Source organism: Anguilla rostrata, chromosome 3 (genome assembly GCF_018555375.3).
Source record: "Anguilla rostrata isolate EN2019 chromosome 3, ASM1855537v3, whole genome shotgun sequence".
Lineage (NCBI taxonomy): Eukaryota > Metazoa > Chordata > Actinopteri > Anguilliformes > Anguillidae > Anguilla > Anguilla rostrata.
The window spans coordinates 42,821,345-42,843,405 of NC_057935.1; the positions used below are offsets into that span (position 1 = coordinate 42,821,345).

General features: G+C 39.7%; 1 protein-coding gene across 3 annotated transcripts; it reads left to right on the forward strand.

The window, feature by feature from the left end:
• The first annotated feature begins 2,181 nt into the window (after positions 1-2,181).
• On the forward strand, positions 2,182-21,263 carry poglut2 (protein O-glucosyltransferase 2). 3 transcript variants are annotated; one of them, XM_064327740.1, is made up of 10 exons: positions 2,182-2,753; positions 3,403-3,608; positions 5,004-5,209; positions 5,849-5,926; positions 7,100-7,272; positions 10,429-10,666; positions 12,333-12,542; positions 13,834-13,923; positions 19,890-19,994; positions 21,072-21,263. In XM_064327740.1, the coding sequence occupies exons 1-10, from the start codon at positions 2,563-2,565 to the stop codon at positions 21,087-21,089; spliced, it is 1,515 nt and encodes a 504-aa protein (XP_064183810.1). In that variant the 5' UTR covers positions 2,182-2,562; the 3' UTR covers positions 21,090-21,263. The 3 variants fall into 3 exon arrangements, with proteins under 3 accessions (XP_064183810.1, XP_064183811.1, XP_064183812.1); XM_064327741.1 differs by lacking the exon at positions 2,182-2,753 and adding an exon at positions 2,789-2,856; XM_064327742.1 differs by lacking the exons at positions 2,182-2,753; positions 3,403-3,608; positions 5,004-5,209 and adding an exon at positions 5,491-5,521.
• The last annotated feature ends 798 nt before the right edge of the window (positions 21,264-22,061 follow it).

A 22,061-nucleotide genomic window follows, 5' to 3' on the forward strand; every position in this document is an offset into this window, starting at 1 on the left:
AGTGCACATTCTCTGATTTTATTTAAGGGTATTTTGTACTCTGTGGTTTCACAATGTAGAACATACAGCACTTTTTATGCATAGATATACAGTGCATGCAGTCTGTGTGTATTTGGACTGTGTATTTTTGTTGTTTTGCCTCTATAATCTTGCTAGAGTGGGTAGGCAATTTAGCCAGCTAAATATTATCAAATTTAAATACATTTTTTTCATTATTTTGGTAGATCATATAGTCAAACTGTCATTATAAGAGAAAACTGATAATGATGACAAGATCACACCAGGCCACCTGGTAGAAGCAGAGACCCTTGTAGTCTTCAAAAACATGTGACAGTGCTGGATTCTCGCTAGACAGCAGACCTGGGTCAAATACGTATTGGTTTTGGATTAAAATACTTTTCTATGCTTTATTGATCTTGTCTGGTGAATTGGAACCAATGAAATACTCAAAAAAAGTGCAAACCTGCCTTCTGGTCATATTGGCAGGCTTGCAGGGGTCGAAAGGGTCGCATTTTCCTGACATGGTTTGGGTCCACTTGTCCCCTTAGAGGGAAGGGTAACTGCAAATCAATACAATGTTATTCTGAGTGATCGCCTTTATTCTATGATTAAATATTTCTGCCTTGCTGGGAGTGGTCTTTTCCAGGATAACAATGCCCCCATACACAGGGCACAAGGGGTCACTGAATGGTTTTATGAGTATAAAAATGATGTGAATCATGCTATGGCCTTCGCAGTCACCAGATGGCTCATGGTAGCCCAACACCTTACTAAGACACTTTATGTTGTTTTTTTTTCCTTTAATTTGTCACCCTTCTGTATATTATCTAGTTTTTTGTAGGCCCTGGTGGTAGAGTCAGCCCCTTGTTGCTGCCATGGACACAAGTGTAGGTTCAGCCATTGTAGTGGCATTGTGGTGTATTGTTTCAGAGGAAAGTCATTTTAAATTTTATTTTACAATACAAGTATGCATATTTTTTATATGCACAGTAAAATGTTCACAGTTGAATCAACTCTTACAGAGTACATATGGGCCCTATTGTACTCCTATGTAGTCTGTCAGGGTTTAATTAAGACTGGACATTTCACTGTGTGTGGTGTTTTGCATCAAGTGATGCCTAAGCAGTATGAGATGTGTTTTCCTACAGGAAGTGGCCCACAATCACAAGACGCAAGCAGGCAATGAAACCACACACCGCAGAATTCAGTTTCTCATTTATAGGAAAACGGTCACAGCGTTTACAGATGGATGCATTTGCAAACTGTACTGAAACCTGACCACACGCACACCATTGGACATGTGCAGGTTAGAAGCAAAGACCATGGCATGAAGGCTGTTCACACAAGCTCTAGCTCATTAAGTTTAAGGTGGACTTCAAAATCTGGCTACTTAGCAGACCTGAGACCTAAAAAAAACATATTATATTAAGTGTTATTTGGCAAGAATTGTGTCGCTGCTCTGGATGTACAAATATTGTTACTGATAACAATTTTGGTATTAGGCCCTATAGATGATTCATCTTTCACAGAATACAGGTTGTTTGTAATTCTTAAAACTTACAGCATGCAAAATATGGGTTCAGACAGTGTCATTTTTAAAAAATCTTGTAAGATTGTAATGTGAAATACCATGTAAACATCATAGGAAGGATTTGCATTAGTGCTCAATTTTTAAACATACTTAGACTTTAGTGCCTGAGGTGACACAACATTTTAGAAACTAAATGAGAGATGACAAAAACAAAACAACAGTACTAGTAGCATTGCTTTGGGATATGGCTTGTTTACATAAAACTACAAAATATTTTTGAAATCAGAAATTTTTTATGCAAACAATTTTTTTGTTTGCTTGAAAACGTTTTGTTGAGTTTACATTTTACCAAGGGCTTAAAACCACTCCAATATTACAAAACAGGCCAAATTCCCCCATTTAAGCCAGTTTTGCAGCCTGGCCGCAACAAGGGGGTCAGTAAAAACAAGTAGATCAGACCCAACCAGAAGCAAAGTTCAGAAATAAAAACATGACCTCCCGAAGGCTACTGGCTGTTGAATAAAACACGCGGCCCAGATTTTCGTATATGATCCCAGTTCCCACCCTTTACTGTACAACAGCTTCATCCAATCGGAATTCTGTTGCTCCTGCTTTGTCCAATACCGCACATTTTAGAAGCGACGAATCGGATCCGTCGTCTCTGCTTGTGTGGCTGCCTGCAACGAAGTTTCTTCCTTGTCAACCGGAATGTGAAATGTGCATGTTGAATGTTTACCGGGCGGCAAATAAGTGAATATGTGTCAATAAAGTGGCTTTTGCAATAGCTTTTGCTATTCTAAAAACTAAACATGTAATTCTGGGAGGTTCTCCCTCAAGTCTGTATTTTTTACGACTGATATATCTGTATCCGTTTACTCCTGGAAGCCAGATGTCAAATTTTTGGACGGCTGCTAATTGTTCCCGGTGGGCAGAGGCATTTTAAGGGGCGATTCCCTGTTTGCAAAAATATTTTCGTGCAAAAAAGAAAAGCTCTGATTCGTCTTCTCCCTGTGCAACAGACCATAGCGGACATGTTGAGGAAGGTGCTGTCGTGGTGTTTTCTGTACTGTCTGGGTCTGTGTGTCCAGACGCCGCTCGTAGTGTCGGTAAAACCAGCGCCTAGCGCCGCCCTAACTTTGATATGGGGACCCGGACTGGAGGCTAACATTGTTCTTCCGGCTCGTTTCTTCTTCATACAGGCTGTAGACAACGGAGGGAGAAAGTGAGTATGTCGTCACTATTCACATGATCAGGAGCTGTGATCAGGAGTGACGCGCGGAGAATAGACCACTGTCGAATGCAGTGAACGCAAAGGACAATTTGACGTAATGCATCAGTTTGCTACAATTAAACTATGATTGCCCAGTACAGGCTCAGAGATAAAATGATACGCTGGATACACTGCACAGATACACTGCTGATACTGTGATACTACACGGATAATACACTATACTTGGACAGTACACTGCTTGCAAACCTAAGCTATTTGGCTACGTCACAAACCAATGAATGTATGTTTGGAGGTTGAGGTCTCCGATCGTTTATTTATTTATTTATTTTCTCGTTAATTCATTCATTCCCCAGTGGCCTAGTTGTTCCTCTTTATGTTCACGGACTGCTTTGTCATTTTCAGATGCTTTTGTCTATTTATGAACCAAAATCAACAAAGTAGATTTATACTGTATACCTGTAATGACTATACGGGTAAAAACGGACTGGTCCAGATTTCGGCGTGTGATATGTAGGCTGTTGCATCAGCTCTCTTAGGAAAGGGAAAATAACAGATGAAGGATTTAGGCTGTGTCATGTGTAGGTGTGTTAATTTATATCCATCCGTCCGTCCCTCTCACTATTTTTTTTCTTTTCTGCAGTTTTACGGCATCTCCAGGTGAGAACACCTTTGAGATAAAAATCGTCGCTCCAGGTGAGCCGTTCTCTCGGATCTGGGTTCAAGTCCTGGACCGCAGGGACGGGTCCCTCCTGGTCCGCTACAGAATGTATGCTAGCTACCCGTCCCTGCATGTGGAGGTCCTGCTCAAAGGCGCACACGTGGCCAAGTCGCCTTACATTCTCAAAGGTAAAAGGAAGAATGATTAAATGCTGTTCCTGGACATGTGATCACTCAGTAAGTCACTCTAAAGACTGACACAGACAGCTGAGATGACAGTGACCTCCCCTAAGTCTGTAGGTTTGGAATCTGCATTGGTGTGTGTAGTTTATGGGTATGCTAGTTTTGGTCATAGGTCAAAGTGTTAAAGTCAGTGTTAAATAGAATCTGAATTGTCCAGCATATGTGCATGTTGTTTATGTGGTGCCATTTGTTCAATGTTGTTCCATGTGTGACTTGCGTTTTTCCACATTTTTATACTTTATGGACAGAATTGGTGTAAAGATGTATAGCTGAAATTTTGGACACAGTGCTTTGTTACTGAATGAATGTTTACTTCAGCTTTGTACAGTAGGTTGATCAGAACTCAAACAGGAGCCCTCTCTTATTTTAAGTGTTTTTAACCAACCAGAAAACAGTGGCAGGGGGGACAGGTTTCCTTTTTACCTAAGAACAAAGTGTCCAGAAGACGATGGGGTTTGCTGAGCAAGAGTTACAGGAAGATACTGAACTGATACCTGCCATAGCATCCTCTGTGACCCCCGGACCACCTGCCTGACTATCCATGCATTTTGTAATATGGGCTCATGTTCTGATACTAGAGATTTAGGATATGAGAGCATATACCTGTGAGTGTTCTTATTTGCATGTTTGTGTGCATCAGTATCAGCTGGATTATAAAAATATGCTGGCAGCTTTTGCGTAAAAAAAGACTGCGTACTCTGTCTGGTGCCCTGATTGCTGTGTGACCACAGAGGCAGCTTCTGCCATGAAGTTCCGCTTTTCAAGAAGCTGAAGTATCTGCATTTGCTGAGCAAGCAAATTCACATGAAATCAGTCGACCCCAATGAGGAAGATTGCATAAGGCTGTTGTTTATGAGAAACAGTTGAAGAATTGTCTTGTCTGATGATTTTTTCTCCCATGATCATTGTTCATTTGATTGCAGTTCATTGTTCATTGTTCTCGGCTCGAAATAGCTGTACAAAATAAGTAATTGTACCTTACTGAACCCGTGTTCAGCAGTTGTCTACGATCATGAAAATGCACTTTTTTGTACGTCGCTTTGGATAAAAGCGTCTGCCAAATGAATGTAATGTAATGTAATGAAGCATTTGACCTTCAAAGATATGCATAAATTCGTAGCAGTCATACAGTATATGTAACCAACACATCACAGGGAGCGGGACTTCCCCGCCCACTAACATTCTTTCATGTATATATAGTAAAACAAATCTTCCCAGAGAACAAAAACCAAGAAATACCTTGTAACGAGATTAAATGTGCCCTCTGAATGATTAAGATGTGAGTAATTTTCTGTCTCTGCTGAGCTTCCTTCTCTTTCTAACTGTCACCCATGCGTGCAGGTCCAGTGTACCATGAGAACTGTGACTGCCCAGAAGTTAGTGTGGAGAAATGGCTGGAGCATATGCACTGCCCCTCCTCCTTCCCTCAAATCCAGCAAGATCTCTCGTACTTCCCTTCTGTTGACCCCGATCGCAACGCGCAGGACATCCCACGCCGATTTGGACTGAGGCAAAGCCTCTGCCACTACACCATCAAAGAGAACCAGGTACGGTCCTATACTAATCCATCAGAGATGACCTGATACCATGATATGGTAAAACATCAAAGATGACCTGATACCAGTACTAAACCATCAAAGATAGCCTGATACCATCCTATATTACACTATCAAAGATAACCCTGTACTGTAACCCCTACACTAAACCATCAATGATAACTTAATACTGTTCTATCCTAAACCATAAAAAAATAATCTGATACCATTATATACTAGAACATCAAAGATGACATGATACCTGTACTAAACTCTCAAACATAACCTGATACCATCCTCTACCAAAGCATCAAAGATAACCAGGTACCATCCTATCCTAAACCATCAAAGATAACCTCATGGGACCTTATACTAAACCATCAAAGGTAACCTGATACCATCCAATCCTAAACCATCAACATTTACCGTTATTTTAGAATAGTAACCTTACAGCACTATACCTGACGATGCTCTCAGTCAAGCCTAACTATGAACAGTGAACAGCTAGGCGAAATGAGTTCATGATGATGATTGTTTTAATTATCGCTGCACTGAATACTTGGAGGTATTTGATAGAGCAAGGTTAAAAAGTTGGGTGGCTGACTGGTGTCTGTGTGTATGTCTCCCTGTCATCACTGTCTCCTCCTCCAGGTTTACATCAAAACACACGGGGAACACGTGGGCTTCAGAATCTTCATGGACGCCTTCCTCCTCTCACTCACAAGGAAAGTGCGTACTGAACCTCCTGCTATTGATATTTGCCACCAAGGTTGTTGCATTTGGTCTTGTTGATTATTACTGTTGTTGTTGATGTTACTTCTGCCCTTGCTTCCAACACTGTTGTTGCTGTTGTTATTCTTGCTGTTATTGTTTACTGTCGCTAAGACTACAGAGGCTGACTGTGCTGACTGTTTGACCCCAAATTCCACACCGTGTGTGTATTTAGCTCACATTTACTTGCGCACCCTTTAAGCAACCAATTCTGAAATTGTTCAATTTCAGAGGTGCACAGCTTTGGAAGTAAGCTGACTTTGTGCATGTGCAGCTGAATAGGCCATTAAAAACATTTCTGAAACATCTGGACAAAGGTGGAGAAACATTACTTTTCCTTTCTGTGTGTTACTCTTCTTGAACAGCAGGTGGCAGTGTCTCACCACTAAAATTGAATTTGATTCCACAGCAGTGGTTCTTGGCTTTAAACATGTATGGCTGGAAGGATGGACACAGTGCTTTGTTACTGAATTAAAGTTTACTTCAGCATGGTACAGTAGGTTATCTTTTAACTCAAAGAGGGGCTTAGTTTTGTAGAGCAGTGTTGAACGATATGGTTGCAGGTTTCCCTGGAGGGACATTGCAGAGGTACCCTAAGGAAACAAGTTTGATTTGTTACAGTATGTGTTCAACTGTGTAACTGTTTTTCCCATAATTTGGAATACCAAATAGTGTTTTTAAGGCCAGATCCCATTTCTCTGGCAACTCCTTCATTTTGAAAACTGTCAGGCCAGCATGTCTTGCAAACTGCATGTGGCTGGTAGTGATCCACCAGGCCTAGACGTGCTCTATATGTCTGGATTTTGTGAGCAAGGCTCCTGAGTGCTGGTGTTTCTATTTAATGGATGAAGGGATGAATTGCATTTATATGCTGCCTTTCATCTCAAGATGCACTCTACAGTGAAGGAAGGAAACTCACCTCAACCACCACCTGTAACACCAACCTGAATGACACAGGGCAGCTGTTTAACACAAGACCGCTCATCACCCATGAGTTGAGGTGGATGGGGAGGTTTAAATGTACAGAAAACTTTCTCTGTCAAAGGAAGGTACGGATATGGTGTTGCTGTGTGAAGATCCCGGTCTCTCTGGTAGAGTGAAGTTCAGGAGTGGGGTTCATTTATTTTGCAGGTCAAGGTGCCAGACGTAGAGTTTTTTGTAAACCTTGGGGACTGGCCCTTGGAGAAGAGGAGGCCTCCAGACATTCTGCACCCCATCTTCTCCTGGTGTGGCTCCAATGACACGCGGGACATCGTCATGCCGACGTACGACCTCACTGAGTCCGTACTGGAGACCATGGGCAGGCAAGGCCATCTGAACCTCCTCATGATCCCTGACTGTTCACTCGTAGATCTTTATAAACGGGGTTAAATCACCATGTTCTTTCACTGCTGACCCTTGTGCCTCTAACATTCCTGTGTGCACAGTCACACATTTGGAACACAGTCATTGCGATTGTCCATCAGACAGTGCCACTGCAGTTATGCAGCGAACAGCAATACCCTGCCTTACTGCAGTTCAGAGTCATTTTATTGGTGGTTGTTTAGCGGCAGTCTGGTTTTTTTGTGCTGAGCAGGCAGTAGGGGTTTCATCTGGGAGCAAACCTTGCCTAGGCCTACAGCTAGGCTTGCATAGTGCAGAGCCGGCAGAAGACCTGTCATGTGCGACTTTAGAATGCAGTCTATGGGTGCCCAATTGACCAACAGAGGTCACTCGATAGCGATGAGCACAGAATGCAGTCTATGGGTGCCCAATTGACCAACAGAGGTCACTCGATAGCGATGAGCACAGAACCCTGTCCAACTGAACCTTCCCAATCCCTGGGCGACGCAATTGGCAATTGCGTGTCACCCTAAATACCTACTGGTCACAGTCAGTATTGGCACGGTCCAGATTTGATCCGAGGCTGTGAGGCTCATCCATGCACCACAGCATGGTGCCTTAACCAAATGAGACATCCAGCAGCCTGTGTCAGTTGTTCTTTCGGAAGTTTTCTCCTGCTCATTTGCCACCTCGTACAGCTCCCGATCTATGTCCACAAACCGAGGAGCTCATCACTGGTTTCAGTCATTTTTGTCTGGCCACCCTTAATATCGTTTCTCCATTTAGAAACAATGTTCTCTTATCGCATTTACACCCTGGCTCAGTGATCTTATCTGCAGTATTACTGCAGGCAAGCAGAGGGCAGATGGAAATTGCCTAATTAAGAGTGCACTAAGGGCATCTAATCTTCTGAACACGGGTAGTAAAGCCGATAAAACATAATGATGCCTGAGACCTGTCTCAGTTCTAGATTCTTGTTTAATACTATTAACGGTATTGCAAACCCCAGTCCACTGTGAATATGGACTTCTCTCCAGAGCAGTGTGAGAGGTTTTTGTCTTTTTTTATCAGCAAGATTGTTGCCATTGGAAACAAGATTTATCCTCTGGATGCAGAGTCAGTACTGCGCTCAAGCCTTTTTGTTAAATTAATTTCAAGATCTTATTAAGGCTATCACCACATTAAATCTTCCTCATCAACTTTACTTATTATGCCTGAGATGTTACTCTGTGCTGGCTACCTGTAACTTTAAGAATTGTTTTTAAAGTTCTCTCTTTTAGTTTATGAAGCACTGAATGGAGCGCACTAATACATTAGTGACTGTCTAACTGTCTTATTAGACAAATGAGCTGTCCATTCTGCCGATGCTTTACCCAGTATGAAATATAAACACAAAAGTTTGCTTTTCATATACCAAAGTAATGTAACTCATTACCACATCACTTAAGAGATTCTCCATCTGTTAGTGGTTTTTAACATCAAACCTATTTTTTTTCTTTTGTTGATACTATCCACATACTTTTGATGATGAATTCCCCTTTTAGAATATACCATCCATTTATAGTCTTCATTTTATTAAACTTTTTTTTTTTCATCTGTCTTATGTTAGTTCCTTTATTCTCTTGCTTTGTCTTTTACTGTTAAACCTGTGAAGAGCTTTGGGGTGCATGTTTAGTATGAAAATTAAAGTCTCTTTAATAATAAAAAAGTGAATAACTTTGTTATTAAAATTATTTTATTATTATCTTAAATAAAGTATGAATGCAAAGAGTTTTAAAAAATCCAAACGAGTGAACTGATACCTTAATCTAAACTGAGGCCATTTCTCTGTTCTGGGTCAGCTTGGACATGATGTCAAAGCTCACCATGAACAGACCAATGGCCTCGGTTTAGCGTAAAGTTTTAGCTCACTAGTTTAGCGTAAGGTTTTAGCTCACTAGTTTAGCGTAAAGTTTTAGCTCACTAGTTTAGCGTAAAGCTTTAGCTCACTAGTTTAGCGTAAAGCTTTAGCTCACTAGTTTAGCGTAAAGCTTTAGCTCACTAGTTTAGCGTAAAGCTTTAGCTCACTAGTTTAGCGTAAAGTTTTAGCTCACTAGTTTAGCGTAAAGCTTTAGCTCACTAGTTTAGCGTAAAGCTTTAGCTCACTAGTTTAGCGTAAGGTTTTAGCTCACTAGTTTAGTGTAAAGTTTTAGCTCACTAGTTTAGCGTAAAGCTTTAGCTCACTAGTTTAGCGTAAAGCTTTAGCTCACTAGTTTAGCGTAAAGCTTTAGCTCACTAGTTTAGCGTAAAGATTTAGCTCACTAGTTTAGCGTAAAGCTTTAGCTCACTAGTTTAGCGTAAAGCTTTAGCTCACTAGTTTAGCGTAAAGATTTAGCTCACTAGTTTAGCGTAAAGCTTTAGCTCACTAGTTTAGCGTAAAGCTTTAGCTCACTAGTTTAGCGTAAAGCTTTAGCTCACTAGTTTAGCGTAAAGTTTTAGCTCACTAGTTTAGCGTAAAGCTTTAGCTCACTAGTTTAGCGTAAAGCTTTAGCTCACTAGTTTAGCGTAAAGCTTTAGCTCACTAGTTTAGCGTAAAGTTTTAGCTCACTAGTTTAGCGTAAAGTTTTAGCTCACTAGTTTAGCGTAAAGCTTTAGCTCACTAGTTTAGCCTAAGGTTTTAGCTCACTAGTTTAGCGTAAAGCTTTAGCTCACTAGTTTAGCGTAAAGTTTTAGCTCACTAGTTTAGCGTAAAGTTTTAGCTCACTAGTTTAGCGTAAAGATTTAGCTCACTAGTTTAGTGTAAAGTTTTAGCTCACTAGTTTAGCGTAAAGATTTAGCTCACTAGTTTAGCGTAAAGTTTTAGCTCACTAGTTTAGTGTAAAGATTTAGCTCTCTAGTTTAGTGTAAAGATTTAGTTCACTAGTTTAGTGTAAGGCTTTAGCTCACTAGTTTAGCCAGAAGTTTTAGTTCACTAGTTTAGCGTAAAGGTTTAGTTCACTAGTTTAACGTGAAGTTTTAGTTCACTAGTTTAGTGTAAAGGTTTAGTTCACTAGTTTAGCGTAATATTTTTAGCTCACTTGTTTTGCATAAAGTTCTAGCTCAGTCTCAACGAATGGGCTAAAACTTCAGGCTAAACGGAGGATGTTGCTCTATTTCAGGGTGAGCTTGGACATGATGTCAGTGCAAGCCAACACGGGACCTCCCTGGGAGGAGAAGAACGACACGGCCTTCTGGAGGGGGCGGGACAGCCGCAAGGAGAGGCTGGAGCTGGTCAAGCTGGGCCGTGCCCATCCCAGCCTCATGGACGCCGCCTTCACCAACTTCTTCTTCTTCGAGCACGATGAGAACCTCTACGGCCCGCTGGTCAAGCACGTTTCCTTCTTCGACTTCTTCAAGGTAAGGAGGAGACTTCTCCTTCCGGACCAGGTTCTGGATACACAAAACAGATTCCCCCCCTCCCCCTCTTAAATGGTTAGAAATATGCCATGTATCCAACACAGCTGCTTTATATTAATCTCGCCTGACTCTGAGGCCTGGATTCCATTGACATTTACCCTTAACTTGACTCGTAATTAATTCAGGTGCTATGTTTTATTTATTTTTTGCTCTTCACAGTTTGGCAAGTTCAGCAGTTCCAACAAATAAATTTTGCCAAACTACGTATGTGAAAAAAGTGACGCTTGCATTTGTTTGTTAGTCATATGTAAGGATAAATATTGATTCAGTTCTAAAACTGCATTCTACAATTGATTCAGTTCTAAAATTGCACTCTACGGTTTCCAGAAACCGTAGAATACCCAGTTACGAGTATTCTCCACCCGTTCCCATGGCCTTTGTGAAAAGCCTTTTGTTTTCTGGTTTGACTCCGTAAGACCTCAGTGACCTCGGCCCTTACTAAGGTGTTGTGTTTGGCTTTCACAAAATCTTTTAACAGTCATTAAAGGAAAAGAAGTCAACAGCACCTCTGACCCACTCTGGTTAAGTCCCAGGAGCAGCCTCGATAAGGATTTGTGCGAAAGGCGAAAGGAAAGTTTTTTTAAAACTCGGTCTCACGTTTGCGTAATTCAGTTTACAGCTTCTTTAATGTTCGGGGGGAGCGAGAAAGAGGCATAGCCATCGTTCCGCAGAGTAGTAAAAAAGTTGCAGGACAGTCACATTCCTTTCCGCTGGCCTACAGGCCTCTGCTGTCTCAGGTGCAGGTATGAATTCTCACATGTCAGACCTGTCTCCGACCTTCGGTCTCCGTGCTTCGTTTCAGGTTGACAGAAAGCATTTCTCACATGTTTGCGGATGGAGATGTTATCTCTTTTGTCTCAGTCTCAGATTTCCTGTATAGATAAAAAAAATATCTAAAGGACAATTTTGCTCATACCCGTACATGCTTGGAGCTCGAAATTTTACTACCTCGTTACGAAAGAGCGTTTGATTCTTAAACCCAGAGAAGGTGTTTCGTTAGATGGCTTGCAGACTTCTCTGGTGAATTAATTATACTCTCTCAACTACCGCTTCCCTTGAGTGATTGTTCTCTATATTTCTGAGAATAGTTGTGACCTTTTAAGACGTTTTGTAATTTTTGTGGTCATTTCTGCTGAAAGTCTACATCAGTCAAAATGCAATGCTGCACTTCACGCAGATTGCAAGCAGCTATGGCTGTTTACTGTTTGTTTGTTGGCCATCTGTTTGGAGTGCTACTCACGCATTTAAGCTCAGATGTCTTTGTCTCTCCAAATACAGGATGCTATATATATATATATAAGCGCATCTGGCAAGCAAATAGTGAATATAATGCAAGGCACAGTAAAAACAAGTAAGAAGAGTAAAAGACGTGTGAAGCCATTCCGTTTAGCTCAGCGGTCCCAGAGAACTGCAGGGGCTGCTGGTTTTTGTAGTCACTTTAAAACCAAATAAGTTTTAGATACAAAAATATAGGTGAAGTGAATTCACTGTTTTCTGCTATTTGAATGGATCGCTAGTGTGCTCAGTAACAGTAGCAATGGCAGGGCCAGGGTTGAGCACTGTGAGTGTTTTATGTGGGCCTATTTGCATTTTTTTCTCCTTTCAGTTCAAATATCAGATCAACGTGGACGGCACTGTTGCGGCCTACAGACTGCCGTACCTGCTGGCTGGAGATAGCGTGGTGCTGAAGCAGGACTCTCTCTACTACGAGCACTTCTACAGAGACCTCCGGCCCTGGGAACACTACATCCCCTTCAAGAGTGACCTCAGCGACCTTCTGGACAAAATCCACTGGGCCAAGGAGCATGATCAGGAGGTAAATACACCTCCCTCCTGGAGGAAGTAGAGGAAGATGAGGATGATTATGGAGAGTGTAGGCGGGGGCATATTGTCTTATCAGAAATCTTTTTTTTTTAATGACCTGATTATTATTTTTTTAATCTATTTTGCTCACAATTTAATCCATTTCCATTTAGAAATTGGCAACTGTATTTATAGACCTGAGTCATTTCTCCAGCCAGTGCTAATAGTACACAGCTTCCCCATTGTAAATGATTAGCTTCCACTGTAATGCAATAATATTTATCAGCTCTGCACAGCTGATAGAGTTCTTATTTAATTGAATTGAACAATGCTGACTTCATTAACCCGCTACTAGAATTTTATTTGTATTAGCGTGTGGTGCTGGGTGTGGAGCAGGGTGTGTGGCTTGATTGAGGTTCGATTTCCTCGAAAGGACCTTCAAACACATCATACCTTCCCTGTCTGTTACTCTCTCTGCTTTCCAGCGAATTGGAAAAGAGAGTGGACTGTCTGCTATCCTTTTTTAAATCAGTAAATAGAATTTAGCACATAAACTGCTTGTGTCACAATAACTATTTATATGGCATTCATTTGATATGAGTCTCAGTTGACTGATATACTAAAAGGTCTCTGCTATGAATTGTTCTTCACTTTCATTCATAAGGTAAGTATGGTTTGTCTGGTAGAGGCAATTGAGCACTTGTGCAAACTGTGTATTTCTTCCTACTCTGGTCAGTAGTGATTTGGGGAGTAGAGGCGTTTAGGGTGCACTGACAATAATGTCAGAATTTGCTACGGGTACATTTAACACTGACTATTCTCTGTACAACTGTAGTTAACTGTGTATGTAGCAATGTGGGGGAAAACAAATCACTGTTTTATGTATGATTTAAATTGGTATGACATAAACAGTTGCACTGCTTAGTTAAATTATTCATAATTACAGAGCTGGCTTGCAGGTTTTCAGTGTGGGTCTCTCCACACATTTCAATGAAAGTGATAGTGGTGAATTTTCAATGTGAAAGACAACTAATTTAGCATATTAAAAAAAAGTTGAGCTATGTCTGTCTGGAAATTTATAGCTGATGGCCAAACTGTCATAGACAAAACAATGTCCCAAAGTTCTTGATTTTTGATTGAATTAGTTATTTTGATTGGTTTTGCTGAAAACATGGTTTGTGGTTCACCTTAATGATTTGAAAAAGAATATATATTCAATATATATCTATTTAGTGGATATCTAACAATTTAGTATATATCTATTACATCAGAGTAATCTGAGTTCCCTCTCATCTTCTTTTCAGGCAAAGAAAATTGCCAAGGCTGGCCAGCAGTTTGCCCGAACACATCTCATGGGAGACAATATATTCTGTTACTACTTCAGGCTCTTCCAGGTAATGTTCCATTCATTATTAGTATATTTCTAAATGGTGTGAGAGACTGAGATGTAATTTACAGGTATGGGTTATGCAATTGAGACGGTTAATCATTCCATCTTGGAAAGGACATTGAAATGTAGTCAAATGCCTGACCTTGAAAAGTCTTGGAACAGTGCCTAAAACCTAGAACTACCCTTATGGTAGTAGAATATACTGCAGTGTGATGAGATAAATGAGATATATTATCGAGATTAGAAAAGATACTCCAGCACTTCGCAATATATGGGCCAATATACAAATTATTGCCGCTTTCAGGTATCGCAATGTGTATACTTTTACGGTATTCTTACTTTGAAACTTTTATTTATATTTCCCAAAAGTCCACATGTATACAGTTTAATTTCTTTGAGAGCCAGTGAAAATCATTTCCCTTATTTGTTTGGAAATGTTACTGTTCTGATGTTACCGACACACTGTGCTAACTTACTGGGGCGACATAGCTCAGGAGGTAAAACCGCTTGTCTGGCAGTCGGAGGGTTTTGCCGGTTGAAACCCCGCCCTGGGCATGTCGAAGTGTCCTTGAGCAAGACACCTAACCCCTAACCCCTAACTGCTCTGGCGAATGAGAGGCATCAATTGTAAAGCGCTTTGGATAAAAGCGCTATATAAATGCAGTCCATTTACCATTTACCATTTACCATTTACTGTCTTAAGCCCATTATCAGGTAAGTCTTGTCTGGCAGTGTGAAAAACTCAGAGCAATGGTGGAATAACTCAAAAATGTATCCTACCCATATCCATTGTCAGTTTTATGGGATTTGGATAAATTGCAGTACCAAAATGAAAAAAAAATAATTGCCATAAAGAACACTGTAAAATGTGTCCTGTAAAATCCATCCATCCATCCATCTATCCATTATCTGTACTCGCTTATTCCTGGTCAGGGTCACAGAGGGTGCTGGAGCCTATCCCAGCATACATTGAGTGAGGGGGAGGAATACACCCTGGACAGTGCGCCAGTCCATCGCAGGGCACACACATTATTCACTCACACACTCATGCCTAAGGGCAATTTAGACTAACCTAACCTGCATGTCTTTGGACTGTGGGAGGAAACCGGAGTACCTGTAGGAAACCCATGCGGACACAGGAAGAACATGCAAACTCCACACAGAAAGGCCCAGGCCGGGATTCATACCAAAGACCTTCTTGCATTGAGGAGGCAGGGCTACCCTGTAAAATGTAAATGAGCTTATTTAGCGTGGGAGCTTGGGTAAATGCGCTGGATGGCTAGGCAGCTTAGCGACTGGCACAGAGGCGCGCACCATACAGAACCCGGAGCAGGCAGCCCGTGTCAGGTGAATGAAGCATACGGCGAGAGGAGGAGCATTTGGATGCCGCTGCCTGGATTTCAGTTCCCTCCTGGCAGGGAACAGCGCCTGCCCTGCAGTTAGTCCTTTGATGAGCCAGCGCTTGTGTCTTATCTCCTAATTTCCTCCCACCTCCGCTTTTATGAGGCTTTCTTCAAGGACGTGTGACAGACGGATGCCAAAATACAGATTCTGTGTGCGCGACCTTTGACCCCTTCCTCCCACCTTGCTGTATTACACTAGATCAGGGATTCCTACACTCGGTCCTGAGGCCCCCCTGTATCGCAATCCCAGAATTTTAACAAGCTGTTATTTTTTTTTATTAATTAGGCGCTAATGTTTACAGGGATTATTTACTCTCTTAAGCCACATTTATGTCTGAAATACCTTCTCATTCCATAAAGAATAAAATTCATAAAGTGCGTATTGTGTTATATGCAAACAATTGCATAAAAGAGGCAAAACTCAAATTAAAGACTGAGGTGTCTCATTAGGCTCCTTTTTGGTGGAAGTGTGGACACCTGGCAACTAAAACTAATCATCTGGAAGATAATGAATAATTCAAAGACAAAAAAAATGATAATGTGGCACCACACAAACCAAGTAGCCAAACCTGTATTGTGTTAATTATTGTTTAAGGAAAAATTATGAAATAAATTAAACACGTTTAACAGTCTAATTAAGAGCCTATTGGTTTACCTCAATTATATTTTATTTGATCAAAAAAGTTACCTTTTAATGTAGTTGTTTGCAGTGTAGCACAATGTGCACAATGTAGCACAATATCAACATGGAATGCATAGCTATTTCTGTCATAATGTGGCTTAAGAGGGTAAATAATCCCTTGAAACATGAAAAGCGCCTCATCAAGAAAAATGAGCAGCTTGTTATAATTATGGGATTGTGATTGTTGTTGGAACGAAATCAGCATACAGTACACAGGGGAACCCCTGCACTAGATAGTCCCTCTATCCCATTAGCCTGCTTGTGTTGTTACTTCATTTAAAAATAATGTATGATAGATTCGTTATTTTAAAAAAAAATAAATAAAAAAAAACTTTGCTTTTTTCAAATATTTTCAAATCTTGTTAGCATAACACAGTGGAACCACATTTGATACTGTGTGAGCTTTGGGCATTTATGTTTTTTTATTTCAATTGCATGAACATTTTCTTTTGTATTCTTTTAGTTTTTAGATCGGAGCACCTCAAATGAACCAGTTTCCTCCATTAGGGAATCTGTGCGAAGTGAGCATTCTTATGCTTTTTTTTTTTTTTCGATCAGACCTTTTTTTGTGGCACAGTCTCATTTGGAAGATGTACTCTTGATTTTTAGTGCTGCTGTTTATTTTCTGTTTTATGGGCCCATTGTCCTTGAGATAAACCCGTTACACAACGTACTGTAGGGGTGTGGTCTCGGTCACTCATGTTGTATAATGTTATACTCCGTTCTATTCAGTTCTGTCTCCTCAGAGACCTTCCCTGGACCAACCTGTAAACGGTAGCCTGGTCTAGCTCTCCTTTATCAGACTTAGACACCTTCCCCCGACTTATCTGCCTGTCTCCCTCCAAAGAATTATCATGCCGACCACGCTCTGTTCGGAGAAGCCTGTGGCTCCCACGTCATTTACTACAGCGTTTCGCAAATTTAATTATTTCATGTGATTTTGTGTCATGTGATTAAGCATATATGATTTCAGATGACTTATAACCTTGCAATCCTGCATTTTCAAAAAAGCAGTCGCGCAATCTATCAAAGCACAATCGTGCCGTGCACTGTAAAATATGTAAACTTTGGCTGTGGAGAATCTTAACAGAAAAGATTGTGTTATTAATGGATCTCTCTACATCAAACATAGAAGCAAAACAAAAATGATGGCAACCTTTCTGAGAGAAACAGAACAAAAACAGCATTAGCTGATAAATACCATGAGGAAGCTGTAATGTAATGTAATGTAATGTGGGAAGCTCTCATTGTGAAATGTATAGAGCCCGACCGATATATCGGTTTGACCGATATATCGGCCATTATTTGACTTTTTTGACGACATCAGGATCGGCAGTTATGCCGATTTTTAAATAAGTATAATAAACAAAAACAACATTGATTATTTATCTGCACTTGTCTGTTCGAACGTTGTAATTGCTATTTACTAGAATTATCCAGTAGAGGGAGCTCTAATACAAGTGTGAACTGCAGCAGCTGACGCGCTACTTCTGTAATAAGACGTTTGTCACTTGTGCCTCGTCCAATATTCTCCACTGCAAGACTTGTCTGCACAGATTCGATTTCCACAATAAAGGAATCTATATTTAGTAAAAGTTTTTAATTAAATGCGTTTATACGACCACTATGTTTATCAATCCTCATTATCAAGCGAGCGAGCTAGCTAACATTTGGTTCACTTTAGCAAGCTAGCTGGCTAGCAAGCCTTTATGAAGTGGCAGTGAGCACATAAGCAGCGTAGGATCTACATTTCCAGAGGACATCGCTGTATTCTCAAATAAATAGCCAGCCAAAATAAAATGGTGATTGAATGCATCACACATTTGTTTTTTTATCTGAGATAATGATATTAGCTACTATAATGATGCTGTGTCAATAGCCAAAGCGTTATTGCAAGCGAGTGTGTCATCTATTCACACATCATCGTAGCAAGCTAACCAGACAGTAAAAACGCTGATAAAACACTTCTAACGTGGATCATTTTAAGCCATGTTATCTAGCTTTGTCGTGATAACATGAGAGAAGTATTGCTGTTGGAGAAGTGAATCAACCAACAGTTAGCGTGGGTAACCTGCACGAAAGCGCATTGTAGTTTTTTTCACGTATTTCATCCAGTCAATTTAATTTCATCTAACGTTACACTTTATTCACTCATTAGCTCTGCTAGATAATGTCTTACTCTTTGAGATCATGTAGTAGAAATAAAATAAGAAAATATAATTCATTTAACTTACTGAGAATATATAATAAGAAATAATGAGGCTGTGTCAATAGCTAATGCGTTATTGCGAGCGAGTGTGTCATCTAGTCACGCGTCAGAGCGCATTGTAGTTATTTTCACCACCAAATTCTTATGGACAGGGAAGCTCGGTAGATACAGTCTTACTCTTTGAGATCATGTAGTAGGAATAAAATAAGAAAATATAATTAATTTACTGAGAATAGATACTAAGAAATAATAATAACAAATTAATAACAACAACAACAATAATAATAATATTCATAAAAATACATGTTTGAAACTGGAAAACTGATTTTTTTAAATTAATTTTTTATAAATGGCTGGAAAAGAAAGGAGTAAAAGCAAGGTGTGGAGTTATTTTGATTTCACACACTTAAAGATGGTGTTAATATGTATATATATATATATATATATATATATATATATATATATATTTAATATCATCTTTTACATTTTTTTATCTAAAAAGTTATTTGTGTGTTTATTTCTATTTTTATTTGTTTGCTTAGTTAAATGTTCTTAAATATAGAAACTTTAATAAAATGTAAGTTTTTCAAATTGATTTGAAAATGTTGCACTTTTTGACAAAATATCGGTCAAAACATCGGTAATCGGTGGGCTAGGACTCTCCAAAATCGGGATCGGCATCAGACCCAAAAATCTGGCATCGGTCGGGCTCTAGAAATGTACTGTATGTTTTTCCTTTTGCTAAATGTGTGCATGGTTTCTCTTCCTCTTCAGTCTAGTCACAGCCCACTTTATCCTCCACAACTGGGGAAATGTCTTCAACACGGGTTACATCTTTACATCACTTTTAAAAGTTGTTTTTTTTCTCCACTACCAAAATGATAATAATGATAAAGGGGATACCAAAGAAAGACTTTGGTGGGACTCTTGAGTTTGTGTGTCAGCCTGAATCGAGACAGTGGCCTGTACTTACAGTGCGCTTGCTGTGAGTGTCTTATTCTTATTCGTTTTTCAGAAAGAATTTTTTTTTTCTTTCTGCGCACCTGGGGGCATGTGTAACTAACACCTAAGCACAAAGGTTAAAATGGCAGAGAACGTGGTGAAATGTGTGCGTGGCTGTAAATATAAATTCCTTTTCCCCCTGCACTGCATGTCTTTTCAGTGCTTTATTGTATCTCATAACTACCGGAGGAAAAAAATGAATGTTTAAACGCACTTTTGTGTTTCGTCCATAAATGCGTGCAGGTTTTAGGATTATGTTGGGGTGGTGGGGAAAGTTGAACCCACCGTGATTAATGATTAGCAACAGTAGTCCTAAGGTCCCATGTCTAATGTGAAATATGTTGAAATGATGATCTTTTCTGTTAAATTCAGCAACCTGAATTTTATGTGCCTGCTGGATGGGAAAACATTTAATGTTCTTTTCTTTGGGAATGTAGCGTTAGCTTTACAGTAACATTCTTTATGTTACGTCTGCATTTAGAATTATAATGGCTCTACAGGTGACAGTCTTGCTGCAGCTTCCTATGGGAATACACTTTCTGAATTATGTCCTGAATATCTACCCTTAATATCTTGTGATAAGAGCTATGTAAATACTAGAGTATTATCATTATTATTATTATTATTATTATTATTATTATTTTAGTAATAGTTTTTGTTTGACTGTGGTCCAGGAGTATGCCAAACTCCAGGTCAGTGAAGTAAAGATTCGGGAGGGGATGGAACTTGTGGAGCAGCCAAAAGACGACCTGTTCCCCTGCTTCTGCCACAGGAGAAAGGTAAGAGAACGAGGCTCTGATCTGCCGTTGTCCAAAACGAACAGACCGACAGGCCCATTTTCATCTGCGTCACTCCATCACACAAATACATTTAACTTTCTAAAACAATAAAAACAAAAGAACAGCACAGCAGTGCCTTCTTCGGGGTGCCAAGTAACAGAATAATGTTTCCGGCCCTCCAGTGTCCATAAATCTGCTGGATTTCCTCCGAATAGTTTTGGAAAACGTGCACAATTCTTTGTGTTCTAAGGAATGTGAGATTTTCCATTTTGGAGGCTCTTTAAGGAAATCATATTTTGGGAAGACCACCAGAGCAAACATGAGAATTGGCTCGCTGCTTGGCTGTTTCTCTGGCGTTTGAAGGGCGTGGGGCTGCTGTCTAAAGCAGCCAGAAATGAGTCACCACCTCAAAGAAAAAAAAATAACACTTCCTGCAGTATATTCTATTACTGTTAAATTAGAGTACCCTTACTGTAAGATTCACATGGACTTTTAAGAGCATACAGATTGTAGAGATTGCCATATGGTTAGAAGTAAATGGCAGTATCTGAAATTGCAAATCATTTCTATATCATGATGATGATGTATTTTCAATATGGTGTTATGACAAAAAATGATGCAGTTCTACAGTGAATTTATCTCTGATCTCTTGACCCAAATTAGCTGGCCTTGTGGCAGTATCCTGTTTTGTCAGTCCCTGAATCTGCTTTCTGTACAGTGGATAGAGAAGTTAACAGGACACTATTCTGCTAGATTTATGTCCAGATTTGTTTAATTGTGAATATGGCTGTCGGGCATGACTTCAGAGATAAGATTTGCCACAGCTTTGTAATTTCACTTGCTTCTTTTGTTGAACAAGCTGTCATACGTCATGCTATAAATGCTATAAACAGCTAACGTTTTCAGCAACTTCTTATAAAATTTGATAGAACAAAATAACTCAAAGCATAATTTCTGCGACCCTTTTATTTGATCTGTAGGTTGATCAGAAATGTGACTGCCTGTGCTCCGTATCTGAAGTACGAGATGTTTTCTTCTGTGTGACTTTAAGTGTGATTCATTGTTCGTGTTTTACAGGTCAAAGACGAGCTTTAACGGGCAGATATTCCGTCCAAACGATAATAAAATAATTGTATTTTATCTGATTGGAATTTTATTGGATTGTAAAAGCCTTGTTTTAAGCACATTGTTATATTCTGTGTACAATGTGTTTATTGAATGTTAGCATTTCTACAACAAATAAATGTTTTATATTATTTGTATAACAAATAGTGGTGTCTTTTATTTTGTCTTTTTTTCCACATTCCATTCTGTACAGCTATGCTACATGTCGGCCTCCATTATACGTTCTTCAATATGTGAGGCTACTGAGCATTCATTCAGTACCATGTACTGTCTGTGTTCTCAATTCCCCACTAAGAAATTACAGTTTTTTCTGATTGCTTAGGCACTATCTTTGAAACTATAGGCTATTTTTGCCAAACTCTACACATTAACCACAAAACCTTACACCAAACCAGCAAAACATTATACGTCTCTTGCAAAAGCAAAAAATTCTTGCAAAACTCTTCAAACTCTTTTAAAAAATTGTGTTTTTGTGTCAAAACAGTACACACAAACCATCATTTGAATAAGCACACAAAGCACAAACTACGTACTGATAGTATAAATGAAAAACACTTGTGGCTTTTGCTTTTTCTTTGTAGTAAACACACATACACACAGGTATCAAAATGTGTAAAGTATGGATGTGTATTCCGAACATAACACACTACCATTACAAATAAGGGGAAAAAATGTTCTAACACTCCTCAAACAACAAAAGTGCAGTAGAAGAAATCAAAAACATTTGTGTTAGAAAAAAAGAACAGAAAAAAATTTGGCTAAATCTCACCTTCTTTGTGGGTCTGGTCCTCCTCTAGTTCTCACCCCTCTTACTCTCTGTCCAATATTGGCCTCCATTGTTGTCCAAACCAAATGTTTACCTGTGGCCTATTTATAGTGCTCAAGCTCTGATTTGTAAGTGAACTCATTATCTAAAAGTGTTTTCACATGTGTCAATGTGTA